Source organism: Syngnathus scovelli, chromosome 9 (genome assembly GCF_024217435.2).
Source record: "Syngnathus scovelli strain Florida chromosome 9, RoL_Ssco_1.2, whole genome shotgun sequence".
Classification (NCBI taxonomy): domain Eukaryota; kingdom Metazoa; phylum Chordata; class Actinopteri; order Syngnathiformes; family Syngnathidae; genus Syngnathus; species Syngnathus scovelli.
In genome coordinates, this window is record NC_090855.1 from 1,395,244 (window position 1) to 1,419,955 (window position 24,712).

A 24,712-nucleotide genomic window follows, 5' to 3' on the forward strand; every position below is an offset into this window, starting at 1 on the left:
GCGGTTTAAAAACGCTGATTTACATTCGATAGAAAACGTTCCGTTTGAACACTTGACCGAAAATGTCTAGTTGAAATTCTCTGATGAATACTTGATCAGGTAGTTGTTAAATTTACATGTGATAAGGAAAAAAAGATGCAAGCGAAAGTCATTTTATTCATATTTAATAGAATATGAACAGTTTCAATGAATATTTAATAGAGCACGCACCTTAAAGACATTTCATAAAACGCATGAGCTTGAAACAAACTTGAATTATAAAATGTCCAGGTCAGAGGCACTATTTAGCAATTTGGAAATAGAAAGTCACTATTGCGCTTACACATTGAATCAAGGCAGAAACTTCAGTTATTTCGTTTTTAATAATTAAGTCGAGACTGTGTTGGAAAGCCTGTCGGAGTGGATTTGTTTTGTTTGCCAGCTGACACAAACATACGTCACTTGGTCGGTCTATTTTGGACCTGCTCGCCTGTTGACCTGACAGTCGAGTGTCTGCGTTTGTTGGGGAGTGAGTGGGGGGGGGACCTGTCATGTGCAGGTGATCTTGGCGAACGGCGCTCTGCACCGAGCTTTAGCCTCACACATTCGCAGCCTAAGACGACAAAGGGCTGAGCCTCTGCAGGTGTGAAGACTTTTGTCAGACGCCTCGTTTTGTCATCGACTGAGAACTTGGATCAAGAAGGCGCCAACCACTTTGGTATCAACAGTTTTGTTTTTGGAAAACTTGAAATGGGTCAGATTTGATCCTGGTGCTTGGGTTTTTCAGAAGGTAGTAGAGCAACACTTGAGGTGAGCCCAATTTCGTTCCGGTCCACCCGAAGGACTGCCGTCGATGCACTAGGTCCATCTCACCAGAACTAACCCCCTCCGCCCCCCCGCCCCTCTCCAGCTTTTATTTCTCCCCTCAGAAGAGCAGTTACGTCGGACAGCGATACGGAGGTCCCTAGCGCCACCAGCGCCGCCAAGATGTACGGCCTGTACTTGGAAGCGGTCAACGACTACATCAACGAGTCCTACGGCGAGGACGTGTGGCGGCTGATTGAGAACCGGGCCGAAATCCCGCACCTCAAGTTTGTCAGGCATCAGATGTACAAGTAGGTGACGGACGAGATGACGGACAAGCCAAGTCACCAACTAACACGGCTTCTCTCCTTCAGTGACAACCTGATCCTGCGTCTCGCCAAGGCGGCAGGCGAGGTTCTGGGAAAGACGCACGATGAGCTGATGTATGCCTTCGGAGTCTACATGGTCAAGAGGATCGGAAATTACGGCTACGAGCGCATACTCAAGGTAGGCCAGTCGTCGATTGGATTAATTAGCCTTCTTCTTCTGACTCTTTCATTAGATTCCCGAGCAGTAGGTCGAGAGAAATTGTCCAATTTCACTTAAGTGGTCTAGTGACAAGCAGAACAAGTCAAGGCTCTTCCACTAGATAGCAGAACGATACTTAATTAACCTTTTAAGACATTGCTAGCGGATCCAATTTAAAATATGCGACTGGATCTTGAACGTCAAGGACAGAAATGTGGCGCTTTTCGCAGGTGTTGGGTCGGAACGTGCGCGACTTCATCAACGAGCTGGACAACCTGCACGAGTATTTCCGCTTCTCTTTCCCCAAAGTGCAGCCGCCGAGTTTTTGCGTGGAGGAAGAGTGCGAGACCAGCCTGACGTTGCACTACCGAAGCACACGCAAAGGATTCACGCAGTTTGTCAAAGGTCTCGCTCGCCGCGTCAACACGTTAAGTTGATGGAAGTCAAAGCCCACGTTTCCGTGTTTTGACCTGCATCGGCGCCCCCTGCAGGCCAGCTCTCCCAGGTGGGGCGTCAGTTTTACAACACAGATATTGAAGTAGAGATCTTGTCCAAAGAGGAGACAGAGAAGATGACTTATGTGGTACGTATGAACAGAATCACAGAAATATTGCAGTAAGTCCGACCGAGAATGGAGCGGTCGGCCATTCGGGAATCGGAAGCAGAAAAAGATCTGAAAATCCCAAAAAATCTGCCCCGCCCCGTCAGGTATATAAGATGAACTTTGACAACGCGGCCTTCAAGCACCGCATGCCGCAGCAAAAGACGGCGCCGAGCTATGAGAAGCTTCCCATGAAGCGAGGTATCTTTTTTGACATGTTCCCCTTCAGCGTAATCTTCCGCCGCGACATGACCATGTACCGCATTGGCGACGGCCTCAAAGAGGTCTTCTCTGACCTCCAGGGCAAGAAGGTGAACGAGGAGTTCACCCTGGTCAGGCCCATGCTGGAGTTCAGCTGGGACAACGTGAGTATCGGCCCCACCCCGTCTCCAACGTTAGCAATCCTGGCTGCTCGTTAACGTGTCCCCTCCCACCCTTCCCAACTCAGATCTACACCCACTTGAACAATGTGTTTGAGCTGGTCTCTAAAGCAGTGGTTGAAAGCAAACAAAAAGTTAACATTCCAAAACTCAACAAAGAGGAACCTGAAGAGAAAGAGGAGAGCGAAAAGGCCAAGAGGGAAGAAGAAAGAGGTACGGCACCCTAAAAGCATACCTGGAAGCTAGCAGCTGCCCAGTTAGCTACTAGCTAATGTCCAAGCTAGTCATTGTAGCGTCATGTTCTTCTAGTTGACCTTCTGAACAAGTTGTTGTGGTCCGTGTAGAACAAATGTCTGAGGAGATGAAAGGCACGGATCAGGAGTACAGCAGCACTCTGACTCAGTACAATAGCGCCGCCAACTCTGGAGGCGAAGACATTGAGCTGTTGGCCTTCCAGACCGTCACAGGTAAAGTCACAGTCGAGAAATGCATATGCTTGAAGTATACATGATGATTTGACCTCATGTTCCTCTCAGGCAAATGTAGCGAGACCATCTTCGAGGACATGCGTGAACCCCCCAAAAAGCCTCTCCACCTAAAGGGCCAGATGAAATATGTGCCTCAGTGGGACTCACTTATCTTCCTGGGGACGCCCATGTAAGCCCACCACCAGGCGCTCGGCACTCTCGCTCAGCCTTGAGGTGACCTCCATCCATCTTGTCTGCATCCTTTTGCAGTATTGAGACAGTGGAGGACATGATCAAGATGGGGGTCTACGTCAACGACTTGAACCTGCACGACTCCAGCAGAGAGCTGATCCTAGCCGGGACGCAGCAGTCGGCCGAGCTGCAGCTAGCGCTGGATCAGGTGAGGAAGATAGACCGTGATGGTCAGCAAGTGGTGAAACTGCAGGCTAATATAGAAGTTGCTTCTTGCAGGAGCAACAAAAGTATGCACAGCTGCAGGAGATTATCAAGAAGCTGGACGAAGAGAAGAAGCGAGGAGACTCCTTGCTGTATGCCATGATCCCGAAAGCCGTGGCTGACCGTCTCAGAAAGGGAATCACCGCCTTGGAGACATGCCAGGTATGCCTGATGTCCACAAACCTTGGACTGGGAACCAACCTTGACCACCGCAGAACCTGTTCAAGGTTTTGCCTTTGATGCTATATGACCCGAATGTTTGGTCGGTCCGTTCCAGGTCTTCCCTGATGTGACCATCCTGTTCAGCGACGTGGTCAAGTTCAACGAGATCTGCATCCACATTACCCCCATGCAGGTGGTGGACATGCTCAATGAGATCTACATTGTCTTTGATACGCTCAGTGAGAAGCACAACGTCTACAAGGTGGGCTCCTCAACAGTCAGAGGTTGGACGACCGCAGACGCGATGAATCTCAAGACGGTTTGATGGACGTGGGTGCAGGTGGAAACCATTCGGGATGCCTACATGGTGGTGGCGGGCGTGCCTAACAAGACCACATTCCACGCCCATCACATCTGCGACATGGCTCTAGACATGTTGAGCTCTATTGACCACCTGAAGGATCCATCCACTGGGGACAACATCCAGATACGAGTCGGTGAGTTTGTTTTGTTCAAAATTGATCGCTCATTTCTGTCTGTTATACTGCTGAGTCAGCACTTTTTTTTGGGATTGCACCACTCATGGCTTTCAAAGCTTTGAAAAAGACTTTGGGGAAGGTGATGTAAGCACAGTGATGTGCCTTTGTGAAGCATGAAAGGTTTTTCTTCTGGCCAGGGGGTCGGCGTTTGATGCAGATAGCTGGAGCCACAATTTCGACAGAACTTGCATGCTCTACTTGTGCTGATTGTATCCATGGATGCTAGATCTACCGGTGCCGCTTTGCAGGTGTCCACTCAGGAATGGTCGTGGCCGGCGTGGTGGGCCTAAAGATGCCTCGCTATTGTCTCTTCGGTGATACGGTCAACACGGCTTCCAGGATGGAGAGCAATGGCGTGGTGACTGCACTGACATCCATGACTTAACTCCTTCTCGAGCTGGGGACCTTGGAAACCGTGTATGTGCGTGTGTGTGTGTGAGCAGGGTATGCAGATACACATCAGCCAGACCACCAAAGACCACCTGGAACATGAGCCATACATAATCGAGGAGAGAGGCAAGATCTTTGTCAAGGTCAACACCTTCTCCTTGTGGTCACTCAAACGTCACAATCGAGCCACTCGTTAGCAATGTTTGCAACCGCTTGTGTACAGGGTAAAGGCTACATGAAGACATACTGGCTGAAAGGAAAAAAAGATCTCTCCTTCAAGACTCCGGCAGAGTTGCGCTACAGTAGCGAGCAGGACTCGGAAGAAAAAAGCTCCAACGGGTGAGTGGAGGACTTCAGGTTCACAGTACATCCCAACTCCTGAGCTACTTAGGAATGAGTCAAAGCTAGCAAGGCTAACCACTTCTGTTTGTAAAATCTCGCCTCTCACAATGTGTGTCAGTTCCACCAGCACCGAAGCCAAGAACATGTCATCCAGTCAGCCCATCAGCGGCGGCGAGGAGCAAGCGGAGGGCAAACCGAGTCCCAGCGACCTCCCGCAGGATACCCTGCCGCTACCCGAGGGTTCCGGCGAGCCCATGGCCGCGGCGGGAGACCTCCAGGAGAAGTCCAAAAAGACTAAGAACAACAAGGGCGCCAAGGCTGAGGCAGGGCCGGGGAACGCTACGTCGGCGCTGGCGCCGCCCGTGGATGACCCGGAGAACCCGGGACCCATCCTCAACATTAAGAGGAACAGCTTCAGGCAGCAGTATGCCAAGCTGCCCGTCAACATGCCCATAAAGAGCGCCTCGTGCACCCTCCTGTGAGCCGGTGGAAAATGTCATAACATCTCAATCTCACATTATCATGCTGTGACATCGTGACTTGACTTGAGTGTAGACATGACATCTACTAGATGTTCAAAGTAGAGACATGATTACCATTTTGAGTGAAACAATATGCTTCTTCTTGTACATGGTAGATTGTATTTATATAAACATGGATGTACAGCCACTGTGCATGTGTTTACATCATTTACATACTTTTTGTAATCATGGGCCACATTCGATTTTTCAAACAGATTAATGGGCATTGACAAAAAAAGTCATGTGGAAAACATCGTATTTTATGAATAAAGTAATTCTATTATAATTTGCTCATTTTTTAAAACCAACCTAATTGCAATTAATTAGCAGACATTTCCTAAAATTAAAACTCTAACTGTTTATTTTATTAAACAAAACCTACAATTTACAACTGCAGGTGGTCCAACTAGTAGCCACCGATTCTGTTTATCTTCCATTACAACATCCATCTCGAAATCTCTTCACAATCCTTGAGATTACACTTTATTTATTCATTTATTTTTTCTACCTCGTATAGTGTATCTTTTGAAGTGTCCATGGGGTGTACCTAATAACAGGCCACTTCATTAGGGAAAAGCTTCACGGAAAGTGAAAAGTGTCCCTCGTTAAGTGCACCTGCGTGAAAAGTTTTAGCTCCTGCAGAACGTGAAAGAAGCTAAAACTTTTCACGCAGGTGCGCTTAACGAGGGTCACTTGGAAAACATATTGGAACGCGGCCCTGAAGACTAGAGCGTGACACCTGTGACCTTTGACTGTGATATTTCCCTAATAAAGTGTCCTGTTATTAGGTACACTCGAAAATGGCGGTGTACCTAATGGAGTGTCCGTGTGATTCCCTCGTTAAGTGCAGGTGCGTGAAAACATTTAGCTCCTTTTGAACGTGAAAGAAGCTAAAACTTTTCACGCACCTGCGCTTAACGAGGGTCACTTGGAAAACATGTTGGAACGCGGCCCCGAGGACTAGAGCTTGACACCTGTGACCTTTGACCATGATATTTCCCTAATAAAGTGTCCTGTTATTAGGTACACTTGAAAATGGCGGTGTACCTAATGGAGTGTCCGTGTGAGTTCCTCGTTAAGTGCACCTGCGTGAAAAGTTTTAGCTCCTGCGGTACGTGAAAGTGACCCAAAACTTTTCACGCAGGTGCACTTAACGAGGGAAACACACGGACACTCCATTAGGTACACCGCCATTTTAGACTAGAGCTTGACACCTGTGACCTTTGACCATATTTCCCTAATATAATGGCCTGTTATTAGGTACACTTGAAAATGGCGGTGTACCTAATGGAGTGTCCCTGTGATTCCCTCGTTAAGTGCAGGTGCGTGAAAACTTTTAGCTCCTTTTGAACGTGAAAGTGGCTAAAACTTTTCACGCAGGTGTGTTTAACGAGGGTAACTTTCTGATTGGCTGTTTGATCTGTGACATCACTCGGACACTCCATTAGGGACACCATAACTGGCCACACCTAATAGCAGGCCATTGCATTTGTAAATGTGGGCAAAATTGTGAAAGATATTCAAGTTTGAAACTCAATATCTAAGTCATAAATGTGGACTAAAGTGCTTGGCAGTTTTTTGAACACACAAACAGAAACAACCACCGCCCCCGCACACACACCAAAACACACCCAGATATTGTTGATATTGTCGCACACCCGTTGATGTTTCCTCGTGAGATGTCATTACGCGATAAACCGGAGGCCGACAGGAAACCGCTTAAGCACTACTTCCTGCCTGTTGCCATAGCGACCGGCCTCCTCCCGCTGGGGCCCAGCCACTCGCTCGTTTGGCTTGGCGAGACAAAGAGGCAGGTGTACTCGAGCGGGTGGGGATCCTCGGTGGGCACGGCACCGCTGGCCTCTCAGCCCGGCAGCTGGAGCCCAGCGGAACCTCCAATGCCAACATCTGGAAGGAATTATTATATGTTGGTGGGGAGGGGCTAAATGGGCCCAGTGTCCACACAGCTTGCATACACGGCCATACCGTTACAGATTTCATGTTTACTGAAGTTTCGTGTTTAAATAATCACCACAGTAGAAGATTTGTTAACTAATATTATGGCTTGGTATTAATTTAGATTTGCTGGGGCCGAACAGCTCGTGAATTCACGGCTTCCAGGTGGATCATCTTTTCGAGGATCTTATTAAGTGTAGCTGTTAGCGATAGCAAGCGTGATTGGCCTCTTATTAGAACTTATAGAACTGCGTGAGAGAAGAAATACTTTATCAAGTAGATTGTAATATATTCCGGCATGTTTTAATACATTTTGACTAAGTGTGTGGGAGGCGTAAAATCATATTAAAATTATGTATATCGTCTCTCTGTAATGCAGATTTTTGCAGGTGAGTCTGGAATGTATCCCACATGATAATCGGGGGGCTCACTCTTCATAAATAATCCAAACAGAGTTGAGGATTTGTAAACTCCACATTTATTTATATTTTCTGGGGCGAACAGCTCATGAATTCATAAAGATTCCAGATGTATCATCTTGTAGAGGAAGTTTGGAAGCATAGCTGTGCACTACACTTTATAAATAAAACCCACAAGATTTCACTCTGGCTTTGTCCTATGTTATAAAATGAAAAGACGAACTTCTCAGTTGGGAGGTCGATGTGCTTTGACGCCATGCTGCTACGTTATTTCTTTTTAAGAAAGTAGACTTTGAATTGCAGACAACATAAACCGGTGGCGCCACAGTTAGAAATGTTCCCTATAGTAGAACTACAAACTAGGGATGGGTATCATGAATACCGGGTGTCTGTACTTTAAGGTATCGAGTACTTGATGAAGCTGCCAATACCAGCCACCGATACAGAAAATAAAACCCCCCAAACTATGATAAATCAGAAAAAAAAACTGAGTAAAAGCTCGTGACAGGGAAAAACTCAAGTCAAAGCGCAGTTGTACTTTTGAGGGAAAAATTGACAAAATACACAATAAACGTATCTCGACCTACGTCACGTTTTGCTTTTCTGCCTTCGATAAAAGCCAGAAAGTGAACGCAGCACATTCAACCGCATTCCGGGCAAGTTGAACCTACACACACACGCGCACATACACACACACACGCACACACAAAGGTCTAAGCCGCTCCCCTTTCAGGCTGCTGCATCTCTGGCTTACATTCTTTGTGCTTTCACTTGTCAGGACAGGCAGACTTTTACAACGTCAGCAGTCGGCGCGTTGATCACGGGGCCGCTGCAACTTTTACATGTCAATCTACGAGCAGCCACTCAGCGAGACACACACACAGGCGCACACACTTGAGCACTGAGGGGTGTGTCAATGCACGTTGAGTTCCTCAAGGAAGTACAAGTCGTCAGTATCTCAAGGCGGAGTGCCGAGACGCCCGGGCCGCTGCTTTTTGCTAACATGAAGCGTTGAGGTCAAGCCAGTGGTGCTGTTTGTCGTCGACCACGACCAGAGCAGGGGGGGGGGACGCCGCCAACTCAGGTAAGCTGGCTCGCTAACATTCCAGCAGGCTAATGGAAGCACTCGGATGAACTACAAAACAAATAGTTTTGCACTTCCTCATGCAGGCGATACGCGCAGGTAGTTGCTCAACTCAAGACTCTGCACTCCCCCCGCTTTGCTTATTGGGTACGAGATGCTGAGAGATGACGGCGCAAAGCAACTGTCAGCTGTCAGTTTCACTTCCCGCCAGAGGGGCGTGGCCGACCGGCGGCCTTAAGCAATGTCCACTTGAGCAAGAGCGCAATGTCCGCTTTGCACTTTCATAACTTCAAGTCGGGTTGCTTTGAGGAAGTCTGGTTTAGATGTGCGCAAAAAAAAAAAAAAAGGACGTTACTGCCAAATGTTTGCCAAAAAAAAACATTCTAAAAGCTTAAATGCTAATGTTTGGACTTCAAAGTTAAAGACAATTGAATTAACAAAAGTACTGTACTGGGTTAAAGAAAAAATGAAGCCACTGTGACGTCACAGAGAGTTTGAAGATTTTTCCCGCGCATAAAAGACAAACGTACCGCCTCAGCCGTAAATGAACAGATATTTGCAATATGCGCTGATGACGTGCGGCAAACAGGCGTGGGCTTGCCTCAGCTATGTCACTCGCCTCCCAAACAAGCCAGCACAAGGCAAGAAGTTGCACACAGCAGCTTCATACATTCTCTATGGTACAACTCGTCCTGGACACTCAGTCCAGAGTCGAGATATAGTGTCCAGAAAACCAATGGGACTATTCTACTTGGGGAAATAGAAATTGCACTATTAGCTCCTTTCCTCGCACCAAAACCAGCAGACAGCCATGTTGTTGTCTCCCGAGGGGTCAATATGGCAATGAAAGCATATAAATGGATGGCGTTCCCTCCTCAGACAGGATCAAGTCAAATTCAAGAAGATAGTGAGTTTCCTAATGGTGTGTCATCAAAGTGTGGGACACCTCAGGGAGTAACATTCAGGGCTGATGACCTCTCTTGGGTGTCTGTGTGTGTTTTGGATACAAAGTGAGCTCGACCATCCCAGAGGAGGGTAAAAGCCTCGACGGGACACGTCAGCGTTGTTTTTGCCAGTAGGTCTCACTGGTCGCCATCGCAAAGCAAGCAAATAAAAATGAAGCTTACGTGGCTTTGTTTCACTATGTAACGACACACGTTCATGTGGGCTTTAGTTGGACACAAGTAGTGCTACTTTAAAGCATCTTGTGGCATCTTAGTGTTAGGGGACTTGTTAGACAAAAGTAGGGATTTGGCGTCAGCTTCGTGCCGGGGAACTATGTTGAAGTCGGTGGAGGAGCTTCATTCAGGCATAAGTGTTACTTTAGTGCCATCTTGGTGCTAAAGGAATGATATTAAAGCAAGTGGAGGGGATTCATTGAGACAAAAGTAGTGCTTTGGTACCATCTTGGTGCCAAGAATCCACTTTGAAGTGAATTGAGGATCCTTTAAACAAAGCTTGTGCGCCATCTTAGTGCCAAAGCAGAATATTAAAGTGAACTTCATTTGGATAATGGTGGACTATGATGTCACACGATGATGTAATGCTATGCTAGCGGTAGCTAATTGCACATATATCTTACATTGGGCTTTACATTTTCAAACCTCCAGCCGGACAGCGCCGCTTGGTGAAAATGTGGATTTAGACGGATGTTATGTCACAGTAAGCATGTGACACTTAAGCTGGATTTAAAACAAAAAAATGCTCGCAACATGCTAAATATGGAATGGTGATTTTTGTTGAATTAATTGGTCAAATGAATCACTTGGGTGACTCATTTCTCCTTTGAGGCCCGTTTCCCGTCATCGTGTTTGACTTGGCAAGTGGCAGTGAGAATGTTACCCGTCCTCATGCCACCGAGAATATCCGGACGATTGTTTGTGACGTGCGGATCAAAACCTGATGTACAATCCCGTCTCTATTTAAAAATAATAATAATAATAATTATCTTGGGGGAAACACATAAAATGCAAAATGGGTGGCGCCCAAATAGCTGCATTGTCCCACTGGTGCAAAGTCATGACCCATTTTAACGTTTGTACTTTCTCACTTTCAGACAGCCATGGACCACTTCAACTCCAAGGACACGGCCTTGAAGGTCCAGAAGAAAATCCTGAGCAGGATGGCCACCAAGGCCTCTGTGCAGATGTTTATCGATGACACCACTAGCGAGATCCTGGATGAGCTCTACCGCGTCTCCAAGGAATACACGGGCAACAAAGTGGAAGCCCACAAGGTGGTCAAGGACCTGATCAAGATCGCCGTCAAGATCGGCCTTTTGTTTCGCAATAACCGCTTCAGCACAGAGGAGCTGCTCTTGGCCCAGGACTTCAAAAAGAAGCTGCACCAGGGTGCGATGACCGCTATCAGTTTCTACGAGGTACGCACTCGGAATCTTCAAAAATAGATCATTTGGTGTATAAGCTGCTATGTGACCGATGGGAAGCAATGACAAAAGAGTGTTGTGTGGTGCTCCACAGGTGGACTTTACCTTTGAGAAGACTGTGATGTCGGAGCTCCTGACGGACTGCAGGGACCTCCTGCTGAAGCTGGTCAACAGCCACCTGACGCCAAAGTCCCACGGGCGCATCAACCACGTCTTCAATCATTACGCCGACCCCGAGCTGCTCACCCGGCTCTACCAGCCCGATGGGCCTTTCCGGAACCACCTGGTACACATCTGCAAGGGACTCAACAAGCTTATAGAAGAAGGGACAATATGACAAACTCGTGGTCTCCTCTTTGGGACCACACTGACACTTCACGCTCCATCGACACTGACCTGGTGCTGAGAGAACAAACAAAGAGGGAAGGTGCCCGATGCATGCTTGCTCCACTTGGGAAAAAAAACTGCTGGATTGTTTTTTCTTTCTTTTTTTTTTTTTTTTTGAGGTGTCGTTATGACAGCAGGTCAGACTAGAACAAAGTGGTTCACACCGTTTTAAAACTTATGAATTAGGATCCATGTTTCCGTGGAAAGAGGAAGAGGCGGCAGATACATTCCTGATACAATGCTGCCCTCTAGCGGTTAGGATGTTGCATCAGCAAGAGGAAAATAATATTGAAGCTGCAGAAGTTTGGAAAAAAACATCCAATATTAATAATGATGATGATGATAATAATAAAGCCAATAAGGTGACAACAATGCTTGTGTGAGCTGTCTATTTAAGGATTTACATTATGTGTAGGTCATTTATATGATCAGATCTCAGAGAAGATGAATTTATTTTAATGTTATTCAACTAGATGGGCTCACAAACAAACTACTACTCATGGAAGGTGTTCTTTTTATACTTCAACTGTTTATTAAACTTTACAAAAGCTACATAGACAGAATAATCACACTCCTCCCTCCATCTCAACATGTTTACATGAATTAGTCATACTCATGTGCCCTGTATGAAAAAGCTTCAGTTTTTGGTGAATAAGTTAATAAGCGGAGAACACTATTGCCTATTGTTACATGCCGGCCGCTTCACGCACGCTCTCGTGATCGCCATCATGTGACCGCCACCATGTGACTTGCCTCCATGTGACATGTCGCATAGAGGCGCATACTACATATGGATCGAATAGTGTTAAAAATGTATTTCAAAGCATACCCAGGTTCAGTGTCAGACTATGTTAGCGTTGTGGCTTCACAGCTCAAAGATGTCGTCCTCTCGCTCCCGCAATTTCATTGTCAGTTTGGTGGCGGTGAGCGGCACGGCGGCGGCTGACGATGGCGGCGGCGGCGCCGGACGCTCGTTCATCCTGCTGGAGCAAAGTGCCTCTAGATCGGCCAGCCTGACAAAGGAGAGAAAAAGCAATCAATTAAACCCTTTAATCATTCGGTATCAGTGAGTAATAGGACAGAAATGCAGACAGATAGAATGTCAAAACCTATTTTGACCTCTTCTCTGCATCCTGCCATCTCCTGGCAGCCGCCCGCTTGGACTCGCTGATAACGCCGTCCAATCGGCTTAAGAAATCGGTCGCCGTCAACTCTTTGCCGGAGGGGCTCGCCGTCGGGCTCTTATCAGCCGGGAACAGCTCATGGTTCAAACGTTCACCTTGGTCATCCTCCTCTTGGTGAGCCTCCGAGTGTGACGGCACAGGAATGGACAAGGACTTCCTTTGGAAGATGGAGTCGTTGGTATACAGACGGTTGACTCGCTTGATTTGCTCTGTCTGAAAGAAAACCACAGCTGTTGGAATACACATTGATAAACTATTTGATAAAAAAATTTAACCAGATTTAAATTTTGCAAATCCATTTTTCCCCCTTAAAAACAGGTTTTCATAACAATAATAAACAAATAATCATAGTAGTGTAGTAAAAGTAGATGAGATGGATAGTACTTACAGTGACTCCATATTTGAGGGCGAGGCCTTGAAGCGTTTCGCCGGGCTGGATGTAATGTTCGATGGGTCTCCGTCGGACCGGAGACGCATTGGACCGGACCAGGCTGCCGTAAGACTTGCTGCTCCGACCGCCTCGCAACAGGCCGTTCCCACCGGCGTCCGCGGGCTCCTTCCCCGCGGACATGACAGCGAGGAAAGGAAGTAACTCGGCTCGAGTCAACTTTCGTCGAATCGTAGAGCAGCAAACATGGCTGTTTGTTCTATTTGGTTTTATACTTAACAAATAAACTGCTTAATCGGCGCTCCACAATGACGACAGAGGTAACTTTCGTGACGTCACCTACAAAAAAATCGAGTCAACATTATATAGATGGGTAAAGGAGAGGCGCATTAAAAGAGAAGCAAATTAAAATGAGACAAAAGGGGCGGAAACATCCAGCAAAATAAGACAAAGTTGGGCCGGCCGTCTTCTGCCTGCCATGTTGCCATGGCTGCCTTGCCTAGCCTGCCTTGTAAAAGTGACACCTCCCATCATGCTTTGCGCATGATGCCTTCAAGGACACACGTTAACATTTGAACTTAATGAACCTATTTCCGCGTTACAATATAGTTCACAATTTTCAAACGCACAAAACGGTATATTCGCTCACTAGTTGTGGCCATTTCTGCTCAATTCGGAAGACGTCCACTTGACTTAAAAACTTAAATTTACCATTCACCCTGAACGCCACAGTTCTCGTAGGCTAGACCGCTGTGTTACTAAGCTACTACTTTAACATCAAATGACACTGCTGTACAAACATGTCTTTTAAACGGGAAGGTAACGACAAGAGTCAGCTTAATATCCTCAAAGTAAGTATTAATGTTATATCATGCGTGCTATTATCTATCAATCGATGCATACACATTGCAGTGTGCAAAGTAAGCTAATTGCTAGCATCACTTAGCATAACAGCATAACACACGCATACAAATAATATAACTCTACATGACTCACAATTTGTTGACACTTTTGTTGTGTTTGATTGCAGAAACGTCGGGTCGCAGATCTCCTGTCAAATTTCATACCAGAAGACGAAGCAGCACTTCTGAGCAATGGAAGGTAACATGTAAACACGGACCACACCGCGACTACCTGATGGCCATCTTTGATCACGTGATCACTAGAACATTTTTTGTTTTTAGGTACACTTGTCTTGTGTGCCACTATCGCCCTGTGTTTGACACCGTCGACATGCTGACAGTCCACAGAAAAGGAAAAAGACATCTTGAAGGTGAACAAAATGTTCTTTTGCATTGTATCTGGCTCAAACAAAACTTTGATTCATGTGAAAATATTGACACTTTTGTGTATATGTCTAGGTTTGAAGGCATTCTATGGGAAGAAAGCACGGCTTAAGCATGAAATAACAAAAAGGAAACAAGAAAACTTCATCAGAGCTGAGGACCAGCCGCAGGTGGGCAACACAAAACTACATTTCCCAGTAGCCTTTGCTGTGATAGTTGAGATAAGAAAAAAAAAACGTTCTAATATTCCAGCAGCAGAGAGTGCACAGCCCAAATCTGTGTCATGTGATTAATCTGTTTGGACATTTTCATCGCCATTGTTATTAAATTGAACTCAGACGAGCTTTTGTTGTATTTCTCAGGAAGGTCCCAGTTCAGAAGCTCCTTTACTGGCACAAACAAGGAAGCTGACCCATCACGCTTTGTTGAAGACAACCCCATACAACAGCTGCCATCGGAGAACCAGGCATGGCAAATTCATCTTCCACAGCGTCTCACAAAAACCCCCAAAAGAAATTAAACTTTTTTTTTATAGCAGCAAAACGGAAAAAAGACCAGCAAGCAGCCAACTTGATCATGTGGCGCCACCTTGTGGAGCTGCAGAGTCAGCTGATGTTCTTAGCATGTCGGGTAATATTAATTCGAGTTTAGCTATCCGTTTTTTGATGATCTTAAAATGCAAGATTTTACTCTCATCCATCAATAATTGTGCATTTTCACAGGCAGTGAGCCGTCTAAATCATCAAGCACCACAGGAGGGCATCCTCCGTCCGCCACTCCAACATCTGAGCCCATGTCGGCCCAGAGGAGACTCGAGTTGGAGCATTACGTCAAACTAAAAAGGTACACCGCCTCCATCATGTCACATACGGTATATGCCCTAAATGGATTATCTTTCCCGTAGCGACGGCTGGCTGCAAGATCGGTGCGGCCGATGGGTGAAAGACGAAGGTGTCGAGTTTGATTCCGATGAGGACGAGCCTCCCTCGCTCGCAACCGTGCCTTCTCTTCAACCTTAACATCTAAGACTTCCTGGACTAGATGTGACTTGGCTCCGATGTGACAGGACACATCAAAAAATAAAAAATGGCCGCAGCAGATCTTGAGTGTATCAAATGTTCCCCTCCTGATCCCCGCTCAGCTTAAGCGTAAACCTGAAGTGGACGGAGCTACTCGGGTGCTAATTTGGGTCGTGATTCCACCAGTTAGCATCGCGCTCAGCAAAGTGGCGTTGACTTAGAGAAGCACGCGAGGGTCAGAAGAGCTAAGGCTGGGACATTTCTCAATGCCGCTAATGTGTTGAAAGCACCACACGTCCGGTTGGGGACCTTCTGAGGCAGCCATTTTCAACAGTTGTTTCTTTTTGCAAGCTTGCACCTAACCTGTTGGAAAAAAAACACACTTGACAAATTCAAAACTGCGGTTTAGAAATGTCTTAAGTGAGTACACCCTGGAATGATTCAATCACCAAACAAATTTTGCGGTCAGCAATGGAAGTCAGCTGCCGTCACTTTAAAGAGAAGATGAAAAACATGACAGGCGAGGAAGAGAAGGGAATGTTGTGGAAATCCTGAGAGGTTAGCAGCTGTTAGTAGCCATAAAGCGCTGAGGGCGCAAACGAGCTCCTCTTCTATGTGGAACGCCGTAACCCAAGCCCGGCCGTCCGGATCCGTTTCGGCCCGGGTGGGATAAAAATAGCTCAGGTGCTTGTGGGAAGTGCGAGGATCACAAGTGACTTAAAGGAGATTTGCGTGATTAAAATGAAACCTTAGCATGTTGTCAGCAGACCACGAGCCAGAGGTGCGGAAATCACGGAATTAGGGATGGGCAATAGGACCTGAAAAGAAAATCTGAGTTTATTTACAAAAATCGGATTTTTTTTCCCCATCCCGACTTGAAATTTTGTCTTTTTTTTTCATCCAATGAAAGGTGTACAAATGTTTACAAAGAGGATTTGAATAAATATTTTATTGAAAGTATTTACAGACGCTCCTCCCCTTCCAAATGAGATGATGAATCATGTCACCTGTCCTAAAAAAAGATGCTCTGCGTAACAAGGGATGATTTCTTCTACTCTTCATCTCAGCCTCTGCTGCCGAACTAAACAAACAAGCAAACAAAGATGTGTCAAATTCTGTTTTGTCAATAAATTTGAAGCCTGGAAGTCGGTTTTATTGTATTATACTGCTCCCTAGTGGCCAAAGTGCGCACACGGGAAGGAACAGCACAATGCCCATTGACTTTTACCAATGCACAAACTGTTTTTTCTTTACATTGAATTTTAGGTTATTTGTATGAAGATGAGTATTTTTTTTTAATTAAAAATCATACTACATCAATTAAAAAATATTCTTAGTTTGTGCTATTCAATCCAAAAAATAGCCACGAGCAATTCACATTTTTGTTTTGAGATGGAAAGAAAAGATATTTTGGTTTTCTTACGCATGTCGTTGTTTCGCGTGATGGCCATGGCGGCGCGGGCGCGCGGGCCTTGCTGCGTGAAATGGTAGCCGAACTTGAGGATGCTGGAGTTTTTCTCCAGCATGGCGGCGATCTCCATCTCGACCGAGTCGCCGAGTTTCTGTCGCTGAAATGGAATGAAATTGGAGTTGTGTGCGTGTACGTTTGTGTGCGTGTGTGCGTCCAACCTGGTTGTCGATCTTGAGCTCCACCAGTGTGGCGTTACTGGCCATAGCCTTAATGACGGCCTTCATGCCGTCGGAGGTGATGAAATTGGACTCGATGTTAAGACTCTGCAAGCTGGTGTTCTCCTGCAGCATCTCCGCACATGCCTGACACGCGCAAATAGGCCACCTCAGCTATCATGACATCACATTCGTTGGTGTTCCTGATGATTTCACCAGACTCACGTAGGCCACGGGGTCGTTGCTACGAGTGGCGGCGATGCTCAGAACCTCCACGTGAGAGTTTCCCTTCATGGCCTCGAAGATCTCCTTCAGTGTCGGTATGGGAATGTCCTGAAACGGTCCGTCGAATGTTCAAAAAGGTGCCAAATCCAGAAACCTTGCCGCCTCACCTTGATGTTATTAAAGTTGACTTGGGTCAGGCTGCTGTCGTTATTGTGGATCCTCTCCAGGGTCTCCTCCACGTTGGTGGGGTTGGGCGGCTCGTCGGGGAAGATCTTGAAGGGGTCTTCTTTCACCACGCCTGAAAGTCCACATAGGAGAGATGAATGATCTCCAGCACGGAAGGCGAGCTCACCTCCTGCTACGGCTACGTACTGTTGATGCCCTCGGTGTTGGCGATAATTCCGGTTTTGCCCAGAGCGTCGTAGTACTGCTTGTTGCTCATCAGCGTATACATTCCCAAGATGGCTGCAAGGGTGACAAAACATTCAATTGGTGGAAGACCAAAAAGTGGACGCTAGAAATATTTGTGTATCATCACAACAATGTGAAAGAAGCAAATGGTTTGCTGCCCTGAGCTAACTTCTGAAGAGTTCAGTCTGATATTAAATTGCACGTAAGCAAGATTTGGACGCCAAGAAAGAGCTTTAAATTTAGCGCAGATCATCCCAAACGTTCTATTTTGGTGTTTCTTGACCTCGGCCAGGCCCTTCGCAAGTTGACGGAGGAATTCTCCTTCAGACATTTGAACTCTGGTCAGGAACGGTCTTCGTCTTTCCATTCTATGCAGGCCCTCAGGGGTCCGTTCTGTGCCCACTTATCTTTTTTGATGATTTAGATTAGAACGTAGGTAAGATTAGCAGTTTCCACCTGAATTCCGTTGTTACCAGCAGGTGGCAGCACATATTTTCATCATGTTGTAATCTGCCTCCCATCAAAGTGTGTCACACACCAACTGCTGCCCCCCCCCAATTCTCCCCCACCCCTTGTGACCCCATCGGGAAAAGGCAGGCCAGTGAGACAGCTGCCTGCTTAGCCATAAACACCCGCTGTGGCCCTGACAGTAACCCTACTAGCTTTACGGATCGAGCTAGCCTAGCAGGGGAGCGGCGACTGATGCTAATATTGTAAATAAAAGAGATAATTACATTGCTGATCTGCACTTGCAGTTTTTTAGGCTAGCTTTTCATCCTCTGTCGACACACTGGCCAAAAAGCTCAACAAAAGGCTGACGGAAGCTAACCGAGCTTTAATCCTCATCTGGACCCGGTCCAGATTCAAGCCCCCGGGCAGCCAGGCTCTGTGGGTCTGTCTGTTTTTCTGTGCAGAATCAAATAATTGGTCCTTAACTTTTCCAGCTTTAAACAGAAGCACCAAATCCAAGGCTATGCTAATGCTAGTTCTTAGTTGAACCCCGAGACCTGGCTCATCATTCCCGAACATGTGTTTAAACAATTAATGGGCTTAAATATCAAATTGATGCGCCACGGGGCCGTCTTGGTCTTTTTCTGTCAACGGCCGTGTGTTTTACAAAGATATCCTATCTTGCTCCCGCAGAAGCCGCTCCACCCCGACGCGTTTTATTTTTGAGCTGCTGACTTCGGGGAATCGGATCCCGTCGCATGTCTATCGTGGCTGATGGGACGTCCCGGCGTTACTTATATGTGGGTCAGTCCGGTCGATGTGCTGGCATGCTGGGGGTTAACAAAAAAAAAAAACAGCATGGCGGCACAGCAGGAAGCTTGTTCTTCCTTTCATCAATTACTTCTATGGATAGTTTGGGGTTGCGTTAGTTGACACCCGACGTGGGGACACATATAGACAAACAAGACGTGGTCTCACCCGCAATGTCGCACATTTCGGCGTCGGTGGCGTTTTTGAGAGCTTCCTCCAGCTCGGGTTCCAAGATGACCTGCTCGTGCGCTGGAATCTCGGCTGCCTTTTTGGCCACAAAAGCTTTTCCTACAAGGACAGCAAAGTCTTTATTGGGTGCCTGGCCTATAAAACAGACTACAGAAAGTGTCAGGCACCTTTCTTCTCCCCAGTGAAAGGCACCAGCTCCTCCCGGTCTGGGTGCTCCATGGCCACCTTCTCCAGGTGCTGCATCAGAGCGTCACGGTCATACGGTCCGGTGGGGTTTTTCTTTGTCTGGTCACGCTGCCGCATACCAGCTGGCAGCAAGGCATTCTGAGAGGTCATGTTTACGGGACAAGACGGTCACATATGGCCAGATCATAAGTAGGTCTTGAGTCTTAATCTTCAACTTTTGAGCAAGACCTAGATTTAAAGTCAAGCAGTTGTTTTAATGGTTCAAAATCAGAATCTATTACTTGATGGTTTTCTCTATTAAAGGCATAAATGGACATGAAAGCTAGCTTAGTTATCAGTTAGCTAAACTGTTAAGCTAATGTAGCCTAGCTTAATTTAGCTCACTTAAGCAGTTTTTTTTTTTTTTTTTACTTAAGCAGTTTTGGCATCAATCAATCTGGTGCAGTTTTGATGACTTGGCCCATTTCCATCACTACCACACAGTTAGCTAGCTAGCTTACACAAAAGTTCCAATTCACTGATTCGACTTAGAGAACAACTTGGTGTTATTATTCAAACTCTCAAGGGATACATTTATTTTCCACTCAAGTCATGTGACTCCAATCATGTACCTCGGGGTCCATCTCCTGCAGTTCATAATCCAGCTGGTCGAGCTCTTCGGGACTTAGGCCCTTGAGGATGGCGTCCTCGTCGATGTCCCTGGGGTCCGACATGACTGACTCTTGGGGAGGGGGGGAAGGCGCACACTCACATGCACTCGCTCTTGGATGGGTGAACCGTGATGGCGGGGTTCTATGGGACAAAGGAACAGTACACAAACAAAATGGGTGAGTACTGACACCGGGGACCGGTATCAACCCAATACCGGGCTTGTTTTATTTCCTAGCGGCATCGTGACTCAGTACGAGTGTAAAAACGAAAACCAAAATATCATAGAAAAGCCACTTAACACATCACATGACGTCACAAAGCACGGGAGCGTGGCCAAGTGATGACGGAAGCGGGAAATCGAATGAGGCGCGAGTAACTCTAAACCTTTAGCGCAGCTCGTAGCCGCTAAGAATAGCAGGGAGGCTACGCAGCCTCATTTATCATCCGCGGACGCTCATTTGTCATCCACTCAGCCTCTTTAATGCAAACAATCACTTCTGGGCCCAACGGCGAGCCAGGCCAAAGCAATCGCATCAATCATGTTTGCCTGAGATCAGACGATTGCCGTATCGATTGCTTAGGCCTGAAAACCGGAGGTGACTCTTTGCAGCCACGCTTCAAACGATATCGATATGTAGTTTCTTGAAAAAAAAAAGTCACCAAAGCTAATCGAAAGAACACTCTTGGATTCATTTTTTTGTCTTGTTCCTGTTGGTGCAGGTCTTAGCGCCCAAGTGTAAAATTCCAAATCACGCTGGGCTTAATTTTAGCTTGACAAGTCAGCTACTTGCAGCCGGGTCAAGCCTCAGCGCCTTACGTTGCATACACGCACACACACACACACGCACACACACACACACACACACACACACACACACACACACACACACACACACACACACACACACACACACACACACACACACACACACACACACACTCACGGACCGCACACAAAGTGTTACACAGCCAAGAGAACTAAACAAAAATTTTCCATCAACCTTTCTTGTCCACCTTCCAAATAATTCAACAAGCCATCCTCCAAATATTTTCAAGCTCCAAAGATGTTTGAATTTGAAAAATGATTATTTCCAAATGCCTTCATCTTTAAAATGGTACTCTATTTTCTACTTCCAAACCTTCTCTAACTTCTAAGACCCTCCCATCTACTTACAAATTCCTTCATGCTCCAAAAACCTACATGTTCAACCTCCTAAACATGTCAAAATCTCCATCAAAATCAACTTTGAAATATAAAGCAAACATATAAAATATAAAAAACCTAAAATAAAATCCTTCATCTTCAAGAAACTTTCATAAGTTGGAAAGACCTTCATCTTCAACTTCTCAAATCTTCGTTACTCTGCCAAAAACATTCAACATCTGATTATCTTGATCTGCAACCCCTATAATCCTCTTTCATGTTTTACTTTCCAAATCATCACGTTAATCCGTGCATTTGATTTATGTTTCTCAAATTCTGCACAAGCAACACTGAGATAAAGCTCAACATGGACTTCACCTACCTCAAGTCACAGCGTCCAAGCCTCCACTGAGACACAAACTACACCCAGTCCAGGACCCCTTACCATCCGAGACACCCCACCTCTCGTGACGTCAGCACTGTATTTTTGGGAGAGAGAAGAGCGACAGAACTTTCAGGATAGACAGCAACATGAAAAGTGCAGTACACCTGAGAAGAAACACTGACACCTAGTGGCCAAAACGAGTCGGTACAAAAGACGGTCCCACATCGAGATTATCTCACGTTTAATGACTTTTTTGTGTGCGACATCGACATTCTCACATTTTGATGTCGTTTTTGTGTCCCATATTGATATTCTCAGGGATTCTAAGGTTGCCATTTTTAAATGTCTCACTTTTTTTTTGTGTCCCACAATGACTGAACTTTTCCGACTGACAGTAACACTAACCACTTTTTTTTTTTAGTGTGTCCCACGCTGACATTCTCACGCTTTGTGTGTGTTTTTTGTGTTTCCCCATTACCAGACGTCCTTCCCCGTCATGCCCCAATTCTTACGGTGACGTCATGAAGCGAAGGAGCGCCGCCGCGAGCACGTTTGTCATTTTGCGGCACCCCTGTCAACATTGTGCACATTCTTACTGATAACACAAACTCCCATTTCTGACATTCTCAAGACTTTCTTGTCTTTTATTGTGACCCACATTTTTATTACCACGTCCAAGATTTGCATTCACACAACTTTTTTACGTGAACATGATTCATCTTTTGTCTTTTTTGTTATTGTCTCATATTTTTTTTGGGTGCGCCCTGCATTGACTTTTTGCCTCCATCTTTTACATAATTGTGTTCTTGTGTATCGAAGCAACAACAAAGGTTTGGTCACCACGAAACATACCAAACATTGTGTGCATCCTCACCTACAATAACAAACACACACAATTGACATATTTTGTGCCCTACCCGAACCTTTTGTTCTTTTCATCCTCCTTATGATCTCAGTGTTATGTGATGTTTCGAAACTTCTACTGTATGTTGACAATTGATATGTATCTCTTAATATTCTAAAGTGGAGCGGTTGGATTCAGTTCAATTCAGTGCAAAAATGATTTTCCAATGTACACTTTTTTTGCTAATCTTGTCACTTTTTTTTGTTGGATTTGTGTAACATTTGGATTTTTGGCAGACATCTTTGCCCCCTACCTTGTGTCTTCTTACATGCTTCAAAATGATGCGGTGTCCCCGTTGAGACTTTCATGTTGATGACACAACAGACTATGAGAGAGAGAGAGAGAGAAAAAAAAAAAAAAGGACATTGTGATCGTTTGGTACATTATGACACGATTGCACAAAATGCCATTCATTGCAAATGACGTTAATTGCGTCATGTTTGCTAGCAACAGCCAAGAACAAACCGTACAAACCAGAAGGTGACTCACCTGAAATGTCACAGCGATCGATGACCTATGACAAAAATCAATTTATGCAAATCCTGATGTAATCAGATTACTTGCACAAGCACTTGTCCTAATTTGCGTGCTTTTGCTATTCTGGAATAATTTCTTTCAACATTCCAGAACGCTGCACAACACAAAGAATGTCGTGCAACACAAAGCATGTAGCGCAACACAAAACACAGCCTACAGCAACACAAAATATCACAAGTCAACAAAACAGCACCTTACAACCCAAAATAACTCCACCAGGTATTTCAGGTTCTCCAGCTATGATACCTGGTCAATCTTTTAACCTCCTCAGAGGTGACCAAAACACACACTTGCAATATACATTCCACCGCTAGGAGTCACCCTAGACGAGCTACATTTTAGGGCAGGACCCAAAAGTCTTTGTACAGTAATGCTGCTTTTTCCCTTTGTGTGTCTTTTGGGGACAAAGAGAATCAAAGAAAGATTTGTTTGTGTGTGTGCGAGACTGTGTTTGTGTATACACGTGCATTAATAATTAGTGTGAGAGCGTAATAGAGGCCATATTGTGTCCTGCAAGGCGGCAATTAAAAAATTCAAAGAAAGGTTGCGGTTAGACACCAGAGCAGGTAAGCTGGTTTGACACGAAAATGATGCCATCCACACGTGTGTGTGAAGTCTCACAATGTATGTTTGTTGATGTTACCATAGCAAGTAGGTACCTGAGTTTAAAATTCTCCACATTCATTTCGCCAACGTGCTGAAAAATGGATCAATTTTGGAAGGTGTGTATATTCAACAGGACTCCCACAATACTTGACAGATTCGTTTCTCCCTTCTGCTTAGAATGAAAGTGACAATTTGTTTTTCATCTTACAGCCACAATACTTCACAGATTCGTTTCTCCCTTCTGCTTGGAATGAAAGTGAAAATGTGTTTTTCATCTTACAGCCCAATTATTCGTCATTCAAGGACATGTTGATAACCCATCATGAACATGAACCAGCATTCCAGATAGGGGCATCTGGGGGGGGGGGGGGGGGGAGAAAGAAAGAAGCAGATGACAAGACAAAGAAAAAGCGTCCTTCTCGAACGTCTTGTTAAAAACATGAATGGTTAAAAATGTGAATGGACGCAGGCAGCCCAGCCGGCCTCCTCGTAAGCGCCATCACGTTCTTTTTGTCTCTCAACGCCGAGGTCCGCTTTGTCCCACCCGGGTGGGGAGGGGGGGATCCCATTTCCCCTCCACTTTGATGTCTCCTCCCCCATCCCACCCACACACCCGCAGACCACATGAGCGCATGGGGAAAGAATTCCAAAGCAAATCCATCAGAGTGAAAACAGAACCCAACAGAGAAGAAGTCAAGTCTGAGAGCTGGTTTGTCGATACGTGGCCTGACATTAACGGCACAAATCTTTGTCACGATCCCTACTGTCGGAAGAAACGGAAATACGTCGAAAAACATCACGAAATGAAAAGAAATGCTAATAAATACAGGAAATATTACAGAATGTAAATCTATTTACCAAGTTAATCAGTTGACCAATCAATGCGCAATGCATTCTGGAACTTAATCGTGCGTGTGGCTTGTGTTTCGCATTGAGTAGCATAAATATTTACAATGAGCATATGACCTCAATTTCCATATGTGGCGACAGTGAGGGGAGTGGGGGGGCACGTTTAATCCATCTTAACGACGGCGGGGCCTCGAACCCGAAGCGGCAAACAACATGTGGCACGTAAAGCGTCCCTTTGATTGCATTGTTGCCATCGCGGGCCCGTCGGGGCGGGCCGCCAGACTGTGGCCGCCCACCCCCGCATTCACGGCGCCCCTTCGGGTCCCCCCCCGTGCAAAAGAGCGAGGCCGAGTCTTTCCTGCAGCCGGCTGATGTCAGGCTGCAGGAATGTGGAAAACAGAGCACACTGGGGGGCCTTGTTCTCCCTCCTTGAATAGAATCCAGCAGGCCAAAGCACATGC

The 24,712-nt window shown here is 46.0% G+C and overlaps 5 protein-coding genes and 1 long non-coding RNA gene across 9 annotated transcripts; 4 read left to right on the plus strand and 2 right to left on the minus strand.

The window, feature by feature from the left end:
- The first annotated feature begins 262 nt into the window (after positions 1–262).
- On the plus strand, positions 263–5,317 carry LOC125974643 (soluble guanylate cyclase 88E-like). Its single transcript, XM_049729334.2, has 17 exons — positions 263–789; positions 890–1,094; positions 1,158–1,290; positions 1,542–1,716; positions 1,803–1,894; positions 2,020–2,277; positions 2,361–2,505; positions 2,637–2,759; positions 2,829–2,949; positions 3,030–3,159; positions 3,231–3,377; positions 3,493–3,639; positions 3,718–3,874; positions 4,165–4,274; positions 4,360–4,449; positions 4,530–4,645; positions 4,767–5,317. Exons 2-17 carry the CDS (start codon positions 967–969, stop codon positions 5,128–5,130), a joined length of 2,436 nt encoding a protein of 811 aa, XP_049585291.1. The 5' UTR covers positions 263–789; positions 890–966; the 3' UTR covers positions 5,131–5,317.
- Positions 5,318–8,311: 2,994 nt separating this feature from the next.
- Positions 8,312–11,773, plus strand: tnfaip8l2b (tumor necrosis factor, alpha-induced protein 8-like 2b). Its single transcript, XM_049729476.2, has 3 exons — positions 8,312–8,628; positions 10,685–11,008; positions 11,109–11,773. Exons 2-3 carry the CDS (start codon positions 10,691–10,693, stop codon positions 11,349–11,351), a joined length of 561 nt encoding a protein of 186 aa, XP_049585433.1. The 5' UTR covers positions 8,312–8,628; positions 10,685–10,690; the 3' UTR covers positions 11,352–11,773.
- A 139-nt stretch (positions 11,774–11,912) lies between these two features.
- On the minus strand, positions 11,913–13,156 carry lysmd1 (LysM, putative peptidoglycan-binding, domain containing 1). The gene is made up of 3 exons (XM_049729472.2): positions 12,974–13,156; positions 12,521–12,798; positions 11,913–12,414 (listed from the first exon to the last, which is right to left on the minus strand). Exons 1-3 carry the CDS (start codon positions 13,154–13,156, stop codon positions 12,267–12,269), a joined length of 609 nt encoding a protein of 202 aa, XP_049585429.1. The 3' UTR covers positions 11,913–12,266.
- A 527-nt stretch (positions 13,157–13,683) lies between these two features.
- Positions 13,684–15,359, plus strand: scnm1 (sodium channel modifier 1). Of its 4 annotated transcripts, none has more exons than XM_049729455.1 (8): positions 13,684–13,824; positions 14,004–14,074; positions 14,158–14,246; positions 14,335–14,429; positions 14,622–14,725; positions 14,795–14,889; positions 14,982–15,102; positions 15,164–15,359. In XM_049729455.1, the coding sequence occupies exons 1-8, from the start codon at positions 13,774–13,776 to the stop codon at positions 15,276–15,278; spliced, it is 741 nt and encodes a 246-aa protein (XP_049585412.1). In that variant the 5' UTR covers positions 13,684–13,773; the 3' UTR covers positions 15,279–15,359. The 4 variants fall into 4 exon arrangements, with proteins under 4 accessions (XP_049585412.1, XP_049585415.1, XP_049585414.1 ...); XM_049729458.1 differs by having other exon boundaries at positions 14,986–15,102; XM_049729457.1 differs by having other exon boundaries at positions 14,798–14,889.
- An 853-nt stretch (positions 15,360–16,212) lies between these two features.
- Positions 16,213–22,573, minus strand: tmod4 (tropomodulin 4 (muscle)). The gene is made up of 11 exons (XM_049729410.2): positions 22,513–22,573; positions 21,353–21,449; positions 19,787–19,967; positions 19,157–19,313; positions 18,969–19,088; positions 17,502–17,594; positions 17,297–17,427; positions 17,130–17,237; positions 16,908–17,051; positions 16,702–16,846; positions 16,213–16,359 (listed from the first exon to the last, which is right to left on the minus strand). The coding sequence occupies exons 3-11, from the start codon at positions 19,886–19,888 to the stop codon at positions 16,337–16,339; spliced, it is 1,023 nt and encodes a 340-aa protein (XP_049585367.1). The 5' UTR covers positions 19,889–19,967; positions 21,353–21,449; positions 22,513–22,573; the 3' UTR covers positions 16,213–16,336.
- Positions 22,574–23,174: 601 nt separating this feature from the next.
- Positions 23,175–23,765, plus strand: LOC137840587 (uncharacterized). The gene is made up of 2 exons (XR_011087334.1): positions 23,175–23,362; positions 23,685–23,765. It is a non-coding gene; the product is annotated as an uncharacterized lncRNA (long non-coding RNA).
- The last annotated feature ends 947 nt before the right edge of the window (positions 23,766–24,712 follow it).